The sequence below is a fragment of the Glandiceps talaboti genome, chromosome 9 (genome assembly GCF_964340395.1).
Source record: "Glandiceps talaboti chromosome 9, keGlaTala1.1, whole genome shotgun sequence".
Classification (NCBI taxonomy): domain Eukaryota; kingdom Metazoa; phylum Hemichordata; class Enteropneusta; family Spengelidae; genus Glandiceps; species Glandiceps talaboti.
Window position 1 is genome coordinate 13,365,251 of NC_135557.1, and position 15,615 is coordinate 13,380,865.

The window sequence follows — 15,615 nt, forward strand, 5'->3', positions numbered from 1 at the left end:
GAGTACATACACGCCATAATCCAGCGTTAGAAGATCCTCCATCAACGTCAATTACAAACCAATAATCGGTTACTGTACAGACGATGTACAGAATAGCAGCTATGGCAGAACTGGCCAAGCCCGTAACCACTTGGATTCGAGACATATTTAGTGGTGGTTAAAGGTGTACAAAGTTGCCCAGGACATAAAACAAGCAGACAGAATTTGCAAACTGAGGGTGAACTAGGTCAATATCAGACTCCTTAGTACACCTGTAATGTGTTTGACAAGACTAACCTATGAATCAATCATTTAATATGTCGATGGTGGATTTTTGGTTTGGTATATTCAGCTAGCCAGGGGGATGGATACCTGTAATGTTCCCGATTTTAGCAATGCTGTTGCCACCCGGACAGAGAGCCAGACGGAGCTCCAGCCAGCCAGACATCAATCCAGCCAGCCAGCCAGAGACAGACAGTCTGCCTCCCTGCCAGTTAGACAGACAGACAGACAGACAGACAGACAGACAGACAGACAGACAGACATACATACATACATACAGACAGACAGACAGACAGACAGACAGACAGACAGACAGACAGACAGACAAACGGATGTATGGGGGCGGACCGGCAGACTGACGAACAGACTGACGAACAGACAGACAGACAGACAGACAGACAGACCTATCGATACCCTTTTTTACCAATCCATACAACAGACTTATATGCTAATTATGCGAAAACTTTAATACAATCGACAATAAAGTGGTACAATGTAATATAGCAGCAGTAAAACACATGAGGTTGGTATATCACGTGATGGAATGACATGACCAAGGAATATATCATTTAGTAGAACGAAAGGCTTACAACGCTGTGCAACCCATGCCTGTATTCACCATTCCTAGGCCAGTGGATGGTTTTATACTTAATTAATATGCGACGATATTTGAATATTTATCGAATTGTTGTGCTGAAATAAAGCACTGCAGTATTGTGATATTATTTCATTCTACGACGAACAGTAAATATCATACACTTATTGACTGGTTATAAGGGCAACAACTATTTCTAGATTTTGAAACTCAAGGGAAAAAAGTTGTTAACTAACAGCACAAGGGGTAATGTTGCTATCCATTTAGTGGAAAACAATATGTTAAGGTAAACAAACTAGCGATTACTTGATATGTTATCTGTTTACACGGACGATACAATGTGGCATTGATAGTATGAGCCAAACGACAAAATAAAACATGTTTTTTTATTTTTTGAGGCAAAGTGGAAGTATTGTATTGTAATGTCATTGGTCCAGATTTTGAAATGTAGCAGTGTGACTAACCTTTAAGGCAAGACTGAAGAACACTAAGTCCTAATATTATAGATTGTGAACCATTCCTCGTTTTAGATATTAGCAGATGACTGTGGTATTAGGCTATGTATATTAGGGTAAGTCACTGTTTCACCTCCACGTTTTTACAAAATTTATTTGTTGTATAGAATATTGCCTTCTAGTTGATAAAGCTCTCGTGTGCAGCGACTGATAACCAAGATTATTTCCCAATGGAGTCATTTCAGTGTGTTTGTTCTAAGAAACATTGGTGTCGTCCACACTCGAAGTCGATGCAATTACATTCATATATTCTATTTATTTCGGGAGTAAACTGACTACATATTGCAATAAACTGATAGTAGTGATACCACAGTTGGAACAAACAAATGCTATTCAAAGGTTATCTGCACATGAAATTTGGAAATTACCCATGAAATAGCAACTTTTTCTTCAGCGATACTTGATGTAATTTTTCGGATGATATATATTTACCCGACGAGTGTCAAAATGATTGGTTGGTGTACTAAAAAGATACCACGTGCCAGACAATATCACAATTTATTGCCCAACCTCGGATTATATAACTATAACACCTTACATTTGGCGTCTGCATCATCATATTTTAGTAAACAGCAATTTCAGTCTCATTGACCATAGACCCTCCACCAACGGTGGTGGAGGATCTATGCATTGACCAAGTACTTTCGAAGTATAATTTTGTACATTTGTATACCTAATTTGCATATCGCTCATGACATCATTATGTTTAACATTTCTTCATCCAAAAAGACACATTTTAGCCCTAATTTGCATATTACTGAAAGAATCATCATTTCATGAACAACACTTAATCTACACACTCCTAAGCACGTTTCCACTCAATTTTAGACCTATCTACCCAGTAGTTTTTTATTTAAGTTTTCTACCAAAAACGACATTATATACCCAAATCACACACCTTCGATATGATCATTTCGTTTTAAACACCTTCCCAACTAGACACCAAAGGAATATTCCTCAATCTGGTGATTTTTGAGTTTAAGTCGGACACACACAAACACACACACACACACACACACATACATACATACATACATACATACATACATACATACATACATACATACATACATACATACATACATACATACATACAGAGACAGACACCACACCATGCCTGTAGCACTAATCAACCTTATCAGTTCAGTTGTGCTTGTAATATAATAGCCAAACTAACAGGAAGAAATCTATATCTAAGGGAATGATAATCCAAATATAATGTTTGAACAAGTTCCATAAAAACAGTATTCTCCACTCATAAGGTTATGTCTATCAAAAAAGATTAAAAAATAACATGCTTAATGAACTAACTGTTGTGAAAACAGAGGCAATATTTATGACCATGCTAGCAATGTTATTATATACTGAGGTTTAACAAACACATAGCAATACTTCTTAGTGCATTAGCCGCTCATGGTCATGTTCTTCAACCATACCATAACGAGCAATGACACCTCCTCCGAAGATGGCAAATGGAATGGAGATCCAGCCTAGGATTATGGAATATCCAAACTTGAAGTATGGGCCTTTGACTTCGCTCTGACTCTCCAGGCCATACCACAATGTTCCAATTACGACAAATATCCCTATGAGGTACGAAACATACACAATGTTACAGTTTTATGTATGTATGTATGTATGTATATAGGTATCATGTATGTATGTATGTATGTAATGTATGTATGTATGTATGTATGTATGTATGTATGTATGTATGTATGTATGTATGTATGTATGTATGTATACTATGTATGTATGTATGTATGTATGTATGTATGTATGTATGTATGTATGTATGTGTGTGTATGTATGTATATATGTATCTATGTATCTATGTACGTATATATGTAGTATGTATGTATGTATGTATGTATGTATGTATGTACGTACGTACGTACGTACGTACGTACGTATGTATGTATGTATGTATGTATGTGGTTACGTATGCATGTGTGTGTGTATGTGTGTATGTATGTATGTATGTATGTATGTATCTATGTATGTATGTATGTATATATGTATGTATATAAGTATGTGTGTACGTACGTACGTATGCATGTGTGTGTATGTATATATGTATTATGTATGTATGTATGTATGTATGTATGTATGTATGTATTTATGTATGTATGCGTGCGTGTGTGCATGTATGCAAGTGTGTATGTATGTGTACGAATGTATGTACATACGTGTGCGTATTTGTATGTATATGTAATTGTATGTATGAATGTGTGTATGTCTATGTATGTATGTATATGTATGTATGTATGTATGTATGTATGTATGTATGTATGTACGTACGTACGTACGTACATATGTGTATGTGTGTATATATGTGTATGTGCATATTAATTTGGTATTTTTACTCTGGCTTATTTATCTATTGACATATGCATGTATATATGCAATGGTAACATACCTGCCAAAGCTATGGCACATCCAGAAACAATCTTGGCTTTGTTCATAGTTTTCATGATTACGGTATATAGACCAAGGATCAAAGCACCACCATACATCAAACAAGCTATGATCATGAACGCACGGGAACCATAGACACTTGCTGAAAAAGATGTACAGGTTTGTAATTGAGAAATCTGTATACCAATTAAAGGTCACGTGAGAGCAATCCCTCAACCACAGTTATAGGGACAGTTATTGAGAAAAATGTTGTAATGCATATTATCACCGACGGAAAAAATATTTTAATATCATTGAATGTTAATCAATAAAATAGCACCAATGGCGTTGTAGCAAAAAAACTGGAGTTGGCTGTTGCTATGGAGATGGCATTGATGCTAAGGATATTTGCATACATTTTGGAATCTTCGTTAACTTGCGGAGGTAGGATTTTCAGAGTCATCTAGATGGGGCTATTGTTCATTGTACGTAGCCATATTTCCTCCGCACAGTGCACACGTTTCGAGAAGGAAGGGGCGACTTATTCATGTATGGAAGCAGGCTAGGACTAGTAAAACAGTAGAATTGAAGTTTCTACCGAAACTAATTTCTGTGAGACATGATACTTACCTGTTGGCAAAATACTGATGGGTAACCCGCATTAATTCCTCCAATCCATGCCAAGAAATTTTTGGCCCCGCCCCCTCCACCATACCTGGCTCCATATTTGGTTAGCTTAGTCTCCCGCCTAAGTGGCAGTTAGCGCATGCGTACTTGTGTCTTTTATCGCTCCAAGAGGACAAAAATTTCACAAGGAGACTGTGGGGAAGGTGGGAGGGAGCTCAACAGGTAAGTATCATGTCTCACAGAAATTAGTTTCGGTAGAAACTTCAATTCTGTTCGACTATGATACTTACCTGTTGGCAAAATACTGATGGGTAAAAACCCGAATGTGTCAGACTGAAAGGAGGTGGGAGTCTACCACCATATCCTATCTAGTTGAAAATCTTTGATTTACAACTACCGACTGCCCGACACTTAAGGGACCTAATGACTGAAGCTTGCTAGCTTCCTGTGTCATATCCCTGATATAAAAACTTATAAAGGAGTTTGGGGAGCGCCAGGTTCCTGCCTGTAGAATCTGTGCTACCGGTACCCCTGAGAACAAAGCCCATGATGCCGAGAGAGCCCTGACTTCATGTGCAGTGACTCTCTCTAACTTACAAGCAGAGCTGGAACTTACTTTGTAAGTCCACTTCACAGTTTCTACCAGCCATTTGGATATAATGGCTGGAGAAATGTCAGAGGATGATGGAGGAATAGGCAAAAAAAGTCTAGTCCTACTACCTCGAAAAGGTTTGATACGTTTAAGGTACCAAAGTAAGGACCTTTTGGGGCAAAGAAGACGCTCTGAGCGGTCTGAGCCCACAAAGGAATCAATAGCTTTAATGATGATCGGCTGAGCCAAGGATCCTAGAACCTGATTCTTGGCCAGAAACCTAGGGTCAGTGCGCAAGATCACCTGATCCCCTCTCCACTGAATAAAACCCGAACGAGTATCCAATGCATGGATCTCACTCCTACGCCGGCCTGATGCAAGGGCTAGGAGAAAAACCGTTTTAAAGGTAAGGGCTTTAAGCGAGATGGAATGAAGTGGTTCAAAGGGGGGTTCTCTCAGTGCTCTAAGAACCAAGGATAAACTCCACTGAGGTAGTGGCGTTTGTTTAGGAGGGCGTTGAATAAGAAAATGTCTGATCATGTTTGATAAGATCTTATTCTGACCAAAATCTGGTCCCCCGATGCTTCTGACCGTATTGGCTATCGCCGTGCGATACACCATAATAGTCTTAACTGCATACTTTTTCTCCTCAAACAGAAATAAGAGAAAATCTGCTATTGTCTGGGGAGATGGATCGAGAGGATCCTTCTACCCTCCACGACACCAATCAGAGAATCTTTTCCACTTTTCTCCATAGGTATGGAGGGTGCTGTCTCTTTGTGGTCTGGCAATGACTGAGGCAGCTTGTTCAGAAAATCCCTGCGAACGGAGGGATCGTTCGATAATCTGAACGCGTGAAGGTGGAACAAGCTCGGGTTGGGGTGAACAATACCCCTTCCCTGAGACAATAGGTTCTCTTGATCTGGGAGAACTACTGGAAAGTCTACCAGAAGGGATAGCAATACTGGGAACCAACTTCGGTTTGGCCACAGAGGTGCTACTAGAATGACTGAGGAACTCTCCTCTTGGATTTTCCTCAGTACAATTGGAAGAAGTGCAAAGAGGGGGGAAAAGCATACGCGCTCAGTCCTTTCCAAGACATTGACAGAGCGTCGGTTGCCATTGCTCTCGGATCTGGAATCGGAGACACAAAGAGAGGCAGTTTTCTGTTCATGAAGGTGGCGAACAGATCTACAGTCGGTTCTCCCCAATGCAGAAACAGAAGGTGAGCAATCTTGACAGGGATTGCCCACTCTGTAGGAAGAACTCTCTTGCAACGCGATAGAGCGTCCGCAATGCCGTTCAGTTTCCCTGGCACATGACGTGCTGACAGAAGGATCTTTCGGTCTATGCACCACAACATCAGTTCCCATAAGAGGTAACACAGTGTTGGAGACCTGGTTCCCCCTAGCTTGTTTATGTACGCCACTACGGTGGTATTGTCCGAGTGGACTAGAACACTGTGCCCTGTCACTAGCATCTCGAAGTCTTGCAGAGCTAGGAAAACTGCCTTCAGCTCTAGCCAATTGATGTGGTGAGAGCTGTCTTGGGGGTTCCAGACACCTGCTGTCATCTGACTGTCTAGGTGAGCTCCCCAGCCCTCTTGTGACGCATCCGTGTACAGGGACAGATCCGTGTGACTGTACAAAATGGACTTGCCTTTTAGAAGGTTGCTCTGGTCTAGCCACCATTCTAAATGGAACCTCAGCACTGGACGAATTGGAACCATTGTGCTGATTGGTTGCGAACTGGGTCGCCAAAGGGCGAGAAGATACAACTGAATTGGCCTGATCCGGAGTCTGGCCCATTGTACTATATCGATCAAGGACACCATTAAACCCAGGAGAGACAGAAAATGTTTCGCTGTTATCTGTCTCAGTGGCCATAGGTTCAGAATGACTGAGAGTAGCTTGTCTATCCGTTCTTGGGTAGGGCAAGCTATTCCCTTGTGTGTAATTAATCTCATTCCCACGAATACTGTATCCTGACTTGGGATGAGAGCTGACTTGTCGTAACTGGGGATAAAACCCAGAGAAAGGATTAACAACAATATCTGTTGAATCCGTTCGAGTAACACCTCCCTTTGTGCATCCCGTATCAACCAATCGTCGAGATATGGATGTAAAAGGGTGGCCCGTCGGTGTAACCAGGCTACTGGCGCCGCTACCACCCGGGTGAACACCCGGGGAGCAGTGGCTAGCCCAAACGGGAGTGCTGTATACTCGAAAGTTCGGTCTAGGACCGTAAAACGAAGAAACCGGCAACACGAATTGTGGATAGGGATGTGGAAATAGGCGTCTTTTAGATCGATGGACGCTAGCCAGTCGTTTGGTCGGACAGCGGCTAAAACTGCTCTTGGTGTTTCCATCTGAAATCTTGGTACTGAAAGAAACGTATTCAGTGCCGTTAGATTGAGAATCGGCCGCCATCCGCCTGACTTTTTCGGGACTAGAAAAAGATGACTGTAAAATCCCATTTGACATGTACTTGGATCGATTTCTCGAATGGCCCTTTTGGCCAGAAGAGATTCGATCGCGTCCTTGAGTGCCCTTTGTCTTTCCGTGCCTCTTGGTAGAGAGGTTACGAACGGAATGGAAGTGAGGGGCGGTTGCCTGGCAAATTCCAGAACATAACCGTCCCTTACCGTGGACAAAACCCATTTGTCCTGTGAGATTGAATCCCACGCATCTGCAAAGTGGCTTAGTCTGCCCCCCACTGGAATATCCAGTCTTGGAATGGGGAGTTCCTGTATCGTGTTGCCGAGTGGAGAGTCAGGAGTGCTGCTGCGAGTCAGAGCCTGGTTTTTTAAAGCTACTCTTGCTATATAAGGGCTTGTTGGGGCCAGGCTTGCCTCTACCCCGTTGACTACGCAGTTTACTACGTGGACGTCCTCTGCTAGACTGTCCAGATTTACTCCTGTTGCCTTGGAAATTTCTGTTTGCAGGCACCGTATTAGTACTTATACGGTTATCCTTTGGTCTTGCTGGAGTAGCGGTTGTACGTGGTGACTCCCACATTAACCGCTCTCTCTGCTTTGCTTCGCTGGCCCGCTGGGCCAGGGAAGTCAAATTACCAGCAAACAGTGAGGAAGTGGAAAACGAGGAGCCTCTTGCTTCCTGTTTCAGTTCCTGTGTTAACGAGTTAGACTCTCGTTTCAGGAAGGCATCCCTCTCCATCAAAATAAGTGCTGCCCGTCCTCTCGCTGAAGATTCGGAGACATGGTAGAGGCCTTTCATTGCAATGCGCAATAGCCTCAGAACCTTAGGCATCTCCGGGGTTTCTTGCTGTAGTTCAGACGTTGCTACGGCTAGAAACCAATCCATGACAGAACATGCACGAATACTTTCTGCGTGCATCTCCCCTAACTGCTTTAACTGAGTACCAGGGATAGACACGGAGTTGAAAGTTTTGGCTTTGGCATCCACAGCCTCGGCATCAGTGTCTAGGCTGGGGTAACCAATCCATGGGTCGGTTGTGTGAGTCTTGTATGCACGAGACCGACTTTTTAACCATGGAAAATGACCAGGTTTTAACGCAGCAGCTTTATTGCCCTCGCCTAAAACTTCTGACGTTATTTTGTCCAGTTGACCTGAGTACATGGAAGAAAGTGGAAGAGTAGACGGTTCCTTGACCGGTTGAGACTTTTCCATTTCTTCAAAAGCCATGCAAAACTCCGACTTCATAGTGGGAGCTGGCGGTGGCTTAGGACAACGGTCTGGGTACCGATTGTAAACCCATTGAATGCACTCGTGGAAGGAGAACTCCTCATCACGAGTAGGGGAAGTTGAACGCAAAGTGCCCACTACACTGGGGGTATCTGGTTCATTTCTCCCAAAGGAGGCATCACTGGGAGCCTTTAATGACATTTCGTCTATGTCTCTCCTGGCTCGACGCTTAGATCGAACTGGGGAGACCTCCTGTCGACTGGGTTCACGCCTGGGTGACCTCTCACTGGAATACCGATCAAAACGTTCAGAAGAACGTGACCTCGAACGGTTACTCTCACTCGACTTGGAGGACGAAGAAGATCTTGAACGTGAACGGAAACTCCGCCCTCTAGGGACCGGAGACCGTTGGTTCGAAGGGGAACTGTCTCTTGACCTCTGCGTTCTGAAACGTCTGCGAGAACGAGAGGGAGAATCCCTAGTAGGAGACATGAAATCATGCTGTGTCCTCCTATCAGTAGGCCTTGAACCCTCAGCCCTGTAATAAGGAGGGTGGGATGGCCAGGGGTACTGCCAATACTGCTGTGGCCAACCAACCTGAGGATTAAAAACACCCCATGGTGTCTCAGGAGGCAAACCAAAGTCACCAGAAAATTGCTGTGGATCAGAAAAAACACCACCAGTAGGCATAGGCATGAACTGGGGATTCCGAAATTCAGCTCTGGTTTGAGGGGGATAAACCCTCGCACCCCTATACAAAGTGGAATCGTCCAGACCACGCTGTATTCTCTGCCCAGCAGACAACGTTGGTCTAGAACTGACATCACTAGAATTGGTAATTTGAGGACGATTCATACTCTGATCGACCCTCGAAAAATTACCCAGATTGGTGTGTAAACCAGTCTGCGTACCCTCAATACAATCAGTCCGATTAGCTGGCGAGCCTGAGACTGGAAAGCGAGGAGGTACGTGGGTAGTAGCTACACCAGGCCCGGTTACGTCAGTACAGGAGATCTCTCGACCGACTGAACGAGTTGGACCAGCGTTCGACTCGGAAATACTCGTAGCCTTATGACGATTAGAATCACAGTGCTGTGACGACTCGTCAAGTACACTCAACCCTTCCCCCAGGGGAGAGGGAGAAGTGACCGCTACTCGAGGAACGTTACTAGGGGGTGATAGCTGTATAGTGTCTACGGTCGTCGAGCCCTCTCCGAGAGAGGACCGCATACCACTAGCACTACTACCCAGTTCGTCCTGAAAAGGACGGTTTAAAACAACAGAACTAGAAGAAAGCTTACCTGACTTCGGTTCCGCTGTGACAGAAGAACTTACCGTTAAAGTTGAAGACCGTACACTCGCAGGAGTAGTGACAGAAGCACTCGGCTTTAGATGACCGTTGTTTGTCTGACTGTTTACCTAGTTTACGCCAATTTTCATCGGACCAACTAGAACAAACTTCACAGGGTTTGGACTGCGAACACGTTCGACAAGACAGACAAACAGAATGACAATCCTGCTTAGGCATGTCATGACCACACACACCTCTCTTCTTAGGTTTAGTCATGACGAAACGAATGACTGAAAAAACAACAACACGGTAAGGCAATGACGTCCGTATATAAGGGACGTCTGCACGGAGAAGAAAAACACACAACAAATCTCAATCGCAAAGAGAGAGACAATAAATCGACACTTAGCTGTAATCCTAGGATCTTTAGGGTAACCAAAGAGCCAACCAAGTGGAAAAAACCAGTGTGTATAATGGAATTGGAGGGAGGTACTTGAAGACAAACACAATATCCGTCTACACACTTGTACGCCATGCGATAAAAGACACAAGTACGCATGCGCTAACTGCCACTTAGGCGGGAGACTAAGCTAACCAAATATGGAGCCAGGTATGGTGGAGGGGGCGGGGCCAAAAATTTCTTGGCATGGATTGGAGGAATTAATGCGGGTTACCCATCAGTATTTTGCCAACAGGTAAGTATCATAGTCGAACAGAAAATGTACATGTTTGGGGAGCGAGGATTTTGGAAAGACCTGCCACGTGAACCGTCTGACAACAACATATAGCGCATGACGTCGCGATGCAGTGTTCCATGACCCTCATCTGATTTTGTCAGGTTTAGTTAACCATAGCACTACTCGTGGGTAATTTATGAGGTCCGTTTGTCTTGTAAGCGAACGTAACAAGTTTCATCAAATAGGTATTTACAATATTTAGGGGAGAACCATTTTGATTTCATTTGACAATGATAATTGGCTTTGAGGGTGCCGAAAAAAGTCTACTTCATGTCACTATCAAACTGTTAGTGGTCTGAGTCAGAACCAACACTACAATACGCCACGGCGAAAGACGGTTGACACATTTCTAAATGGTTCTTCTGAAATACTCAGATGACTTCTTTTGTTTAGATTTCAAAACCGAGTCCATAATAAAGTTTTTTTCCGTTCAAGAGATTTAGAAAAATTCTCCCAACCAGTCAGCACCGTGCACAAGTGGAGTTTGCTCAAATACAAACTCCACGAGCACATCTGTTGGAATTATTCAGTGAAGACGTTTTTATGTCCTGCTGTAAGGTCATGTTCTGTGGCGATTTTCAGCCCAAAACTCAACATGTAATCCATACACTGTAAGTTTATTTTAGGACCAGGAAGACTATAGGTTTACATTCGACTTTTATATTACTCGATAGATAAACTTGTCCATTGTGGGAAAGTTTTGTCTATATTTCAATGTACAGGAAATCTACAATATGTGGGGACCACTTGTTTATCATCTCATTACACTTGTGACAATGTATAAATGATCACCACCGGCGCGGCCTGCGTGTTCTATACAACATTTTAGTACATGTTCCATATGTGTTGGCGGTCGACATTCAATCGAACATGACACTACGGGTCGATACATGGGGAAACAAAACATACAATTGTCCACAATATTGTAATTCATAAAAATAAAGAACCCTACCCATGACACATACGCCCAAAGGATTTATAAACGACGAAATGTGTGGTTAGGTCTGCTGTTTTACGCGAACGGCCTGTACTTCACATCTCAACAGAAACGGCAACAAATACGTAATCTGATCTCAAGATATAGACACGTCGAGAAACCTTCTCGTTATCGTTATCTCATTTTCCGGTCGAAAGCAACTTATATTCGAGATAACGTCAATTTGTGAATGCAAAAGCTACCTCGAGATTATTTTAAAATGCAAAGGAAAAATTCACAAGACCAGATATAACATTGCCATTCGTTTTCTGAAATCTAACATTACAACTGAGTTGAACTCGAGATCACTTTTTCGCCCATCCAAAGCAAAATATAAATATATTTCGAGATATCGTTTTTGTTTTACTGAATCAAAACAAACAAACAAAATGTAAACAAATTCTCACACCAGTTATTCATGATTTCTAAAAAAGAAAAAGAAAAAAGTATTGCACGTGTTGTATTTCACTTTCGTTGTAAATTGCAGGGTAAATTGTAAAATATGTCACATATTGGCGCCCTGCTGTCTCCACAAAAACATCGATCGCAAACCATAACAATCCCGAGTCAGCAAAGGACAATGTGCGGCGGCATTTTTTTTAGCTTTTTTATTGGGACTCGGCTTACATATACTGATATAGCTGACAGGTCAAAATACCGCCCTGAAGATCCAAGTCAAAATAACCAGCTCTGAACCAGAACTATATCTCGACGTGTCGCGGCAGATGTCTGCAGATACTGATACTGCCTGTGCTTACCATATCTCTGACAAGTTCACAGGCATGTAGTTGGTTCGGCACATGTCAACCAGCACGCGATCACAATACCTTTCTCCGTAAAATCGGGTATAAAAAGTATTGGACCCTCATGGATAGCCGTGGGGCATAAAGAGACGACCGCTACTTGAAAGTAAATGGGCGTCTAATGCGAATGGTTGTCGAAAGAGATGTGATGCCAGAGTGCGTCATCGAATCGACGGGCTCTCTATACGTCTTACGATACGACCGTACGTTGCGTTGGTTATATAGAGGAGTATAGTACAACGTCTAATTTGCCATGCAACGTGTGCGAAAGCATTGCATATCCAAAGAGAGAAATGCTCTACACCGAAACAAGTTTCCTTTATTTACTATTCTAATTTGACAATTAGTACAACTCCAGGACTATCCCTGCACGTTGTGTATCAGTGGAAGTACACGGCTCAGTGTGAACACTATCAACAAAAATCCTGTTGAAAAAATATTGTTTCCTTGAACAGTACAATCAACTCTATAGGCCTATAGTCGTAGTGACTTGTAGTAGTGTTCGCTATTTATGTTTTTGAAATCTTTCGTTTCAGCATGGTTTCAGCAACGTTACTTTATACATAGACACCGTAAATATAAGCCAATGCTTCATGAAAGCAAACATGCATGCATGTACCGTTATGCTTGGGCATGGAGAGGTACTAATTACTAATCATGTTAATACTTCAATTAAGATAACGTTGATTGCTTCACAAACTATTGTGGATTTACGTACCCGTATTTGAACAAGTGCGATTGACAGGCGTTTTAATCCCGGGTTTGAAAAGTAACGGCTTTTCACTAGTAACGAACAGACCCAGTTGAATGATTCGAATCTTTGCAACCGTCCATAAAAGTACTGGATTTTGAAAATTCCATATGCACGAGCTCGACATTTGCTCAATTGCTAAAAAAGGAAGGGTAGGACACTCCGGGGTTCTTTTTCGTATTAAGATTGAAACCACATCGCCCTCGTTCACGGACGCTTTCTGTTTCGGGCAAACTTACGCGTTTTTGTTTACTCAGTCAAATGATGTTGTTACGTTTTCTCTTTCATTCAAAGGTATATTTTGAAGAGACACAGATATGACGAGTAATGTTTAATGATTATTTTTACGTAATTTTATGAAAATAATATAGACCGGAATCGACTGTGTGTTCGAGCCTACCGTAACTCAACGGCATCAAATATTGATTAAACCAAGAAATTATCAATTGTGTTTTTGTTTATATCCCTCGCAAAAGACGCACCGTTTCAGAGCTTCAGTTCATATAATATGCTGTTTCGGCAATCTGTTTTACTGTCCCGCAAACACCACAATGTACTGAAACATGCGAAATATATACCTCACCACAAGAGGGCAGCAGGTGGTATCGAGCTTCGAGCGAAAATTCATGGATCACATGTTCGATTTGAAGCGTCCTGATTGGTTTATTCGATGTCATGTCCTACCCCTCTGTATTACAAGTTTAAGCAGGGAATGCGTTTGAGCTCAAGCTCGAGCACGGCAAGCAGCGCGTCACGCATCGAAGCGTCAGCTGTCGTGTGCGAACTAAGCGTCGATTTTGCATGCACCATGATCATGTTCAATTAAATCATTACAGACAAAATCTATACATATAGTTTCTTTTCCTTTATTCTTTTCTGGAGTCTTCCATATATTTATATAAACTTTCTCTGCGATTATTAAAAATGTTTCAATTTTTAAAAGACCGGAAAGTGTACAAATACATACCCAAAATAACAAATATGTGTAGAGTTGTATAATGAGTTTATTAAAATAAACTACAAATAAAGAAGTAAGTATGTAAATGTGACTCATAGCTAACTTGGGCCTTTATTACCTGGATATCATTATCATTTTTGGGTTTCACCAGAATTGTTGCCTCATGCCCCTGCTCAAACGTGACGGGTCAACACAATCGATAATATTGGCCTAAGCACCATGAGTGTACATCGGCAGGAAATCGGAATGTCCCCACTTCGAATCCAAGTTCCGGCTCCGGTCAGTTCCAAGTTCCTCTTTTTCTCAACTGGCAACTCCTTAACTTGGCATGGGCGTTTGAAGTGTTGTCATATGTATGGGTCTCCCCTCCCCTTCCCCCTGCCCTTCCCAAGACAAGAGGACAGGTGAGAGTGGTAGGGTAGTAGGTCAATATAAACATAGTAAAGTAAGTTTAAAATGAAACTAGATATGTCTCCCCTAATACATCCACGATTCCACGAAACACGCTTAAAACTGTTACTAATACTAGTGGTATGTCTTCTGAGAAACACGTTTAAAAAGAAACTGACGATATCACAGTAGTACACGTAGATACCCGTCGACAAATCGGACACTAAGCGATGTCCCTACTTTAAGTCCCGGTCCCGGCTCTGGTCGATGGTGTAGTTTGTGTGTGCCCCCCACCCGTACCCGCCCTCAGAGAAGAGTGATTGGCGCACGTTGTAGCCTTTTCGGAGAACGTCCACATAAAGAAAAGTTTAAAATGAAAGTAGAAACAATATCTGTTCTGTTGGAGTTCTGACTGAAATAACAACAACTCACCATCGAGATTCTTCTCTCCTATATCCACACATACACGTGTACCACTATTATCTGACACACATGCACGCCATAATCCAGCGTTTAAAGATCCTTGAGCACCACCGTCAACTACAAACCAGGAATCTGTTGCTGTACAGACGATGCATAAAACGGCAGCTACGGCAGAAACGCCTAGGCCCACAGTCACATGGATTTGTGACATCCTTAATGATGATTATTGGCGTTAGAATTTACGGTGGCCCACAGGTGACAGACGAAAACTAAATTTGTGCGATAAATAATTGATTTTTGAGGGCAAAATATTTAATAAAAGGATAACACTTTTATTTCATACGACAAAACATTAATTTCTTGGGTCAATATAGAAATATCAAAGCAAAAAACTACAATTTCTGTGACAAATAAATTCTTTTTACGGAGCAGAAAATTAATTTGCGAAACGAAAACTTTTATTCGTGTGGCCCAACCTTTATTTTCGAGTGATAACATTTAAGTTGCGGGATAAAATGTAAATGTCAAGCCGGAATATGAATTTAAGTCCCTTACAATCTTATACTCTGACTGCAGAAACAACATTTGTCACTATACAACCTCCTTTTCTTATCGACGAGATTTACTTAACACA

The 15,615-nt window shown here is 42.1% G+C and overlaps 1 protein-coding gene across 1 annotated transcript; it reads right to left on the reverse strand.

Moving 5' to 3' along the window:
• Positions 1-2,766: 2,766 nt before the first annotated feature.
• On the reverse strand, positions 2,767-15,192 carry LOC144439829 (claudin-1-like). The gene is made up of 3 exons (XM_078129062.1): positions 14,991-15,192; positions 3,791-3,931; positions 2,767-2,957 (listed from the first exon to the last, which is right to left on the reverse strand). Exons 1-3 carry the CDS (start codon positions 15,190-15,192, stop codon positions 2,767-2,769), a joined length of 534 nt encoding a protein of 177 aa, XP_077985188.1.
• Between the last annotated feature and the right edge of the window lie 423 nt (positions 15,193-15,615).

Bases quoted from the DNA above. Each gene is read 5' to 3' on its own strand.
- LOC144439829 (XM_078129062.1), bottom strand. From the start codon at position 15,192: ATGTCACAAATCCATGTGACTGTGGGCCTAGGCGTTTCTGCCGTAGCT. The intron at 3,932-14,990 runs GTGAGTTGTTGT...CATCTTTTTCAG, and splicing joins AGGAGAGAAGAATCTCGATG to CAAGTGTCTATGGTTCCCGT. The intron at 2,958-3,790 runs GTATGTTACCAT...CGTACCTCATAG, and splicing joins ATGTGCCATAGCTTTGGCAG to GGATATTTGTCGTAATTGGA.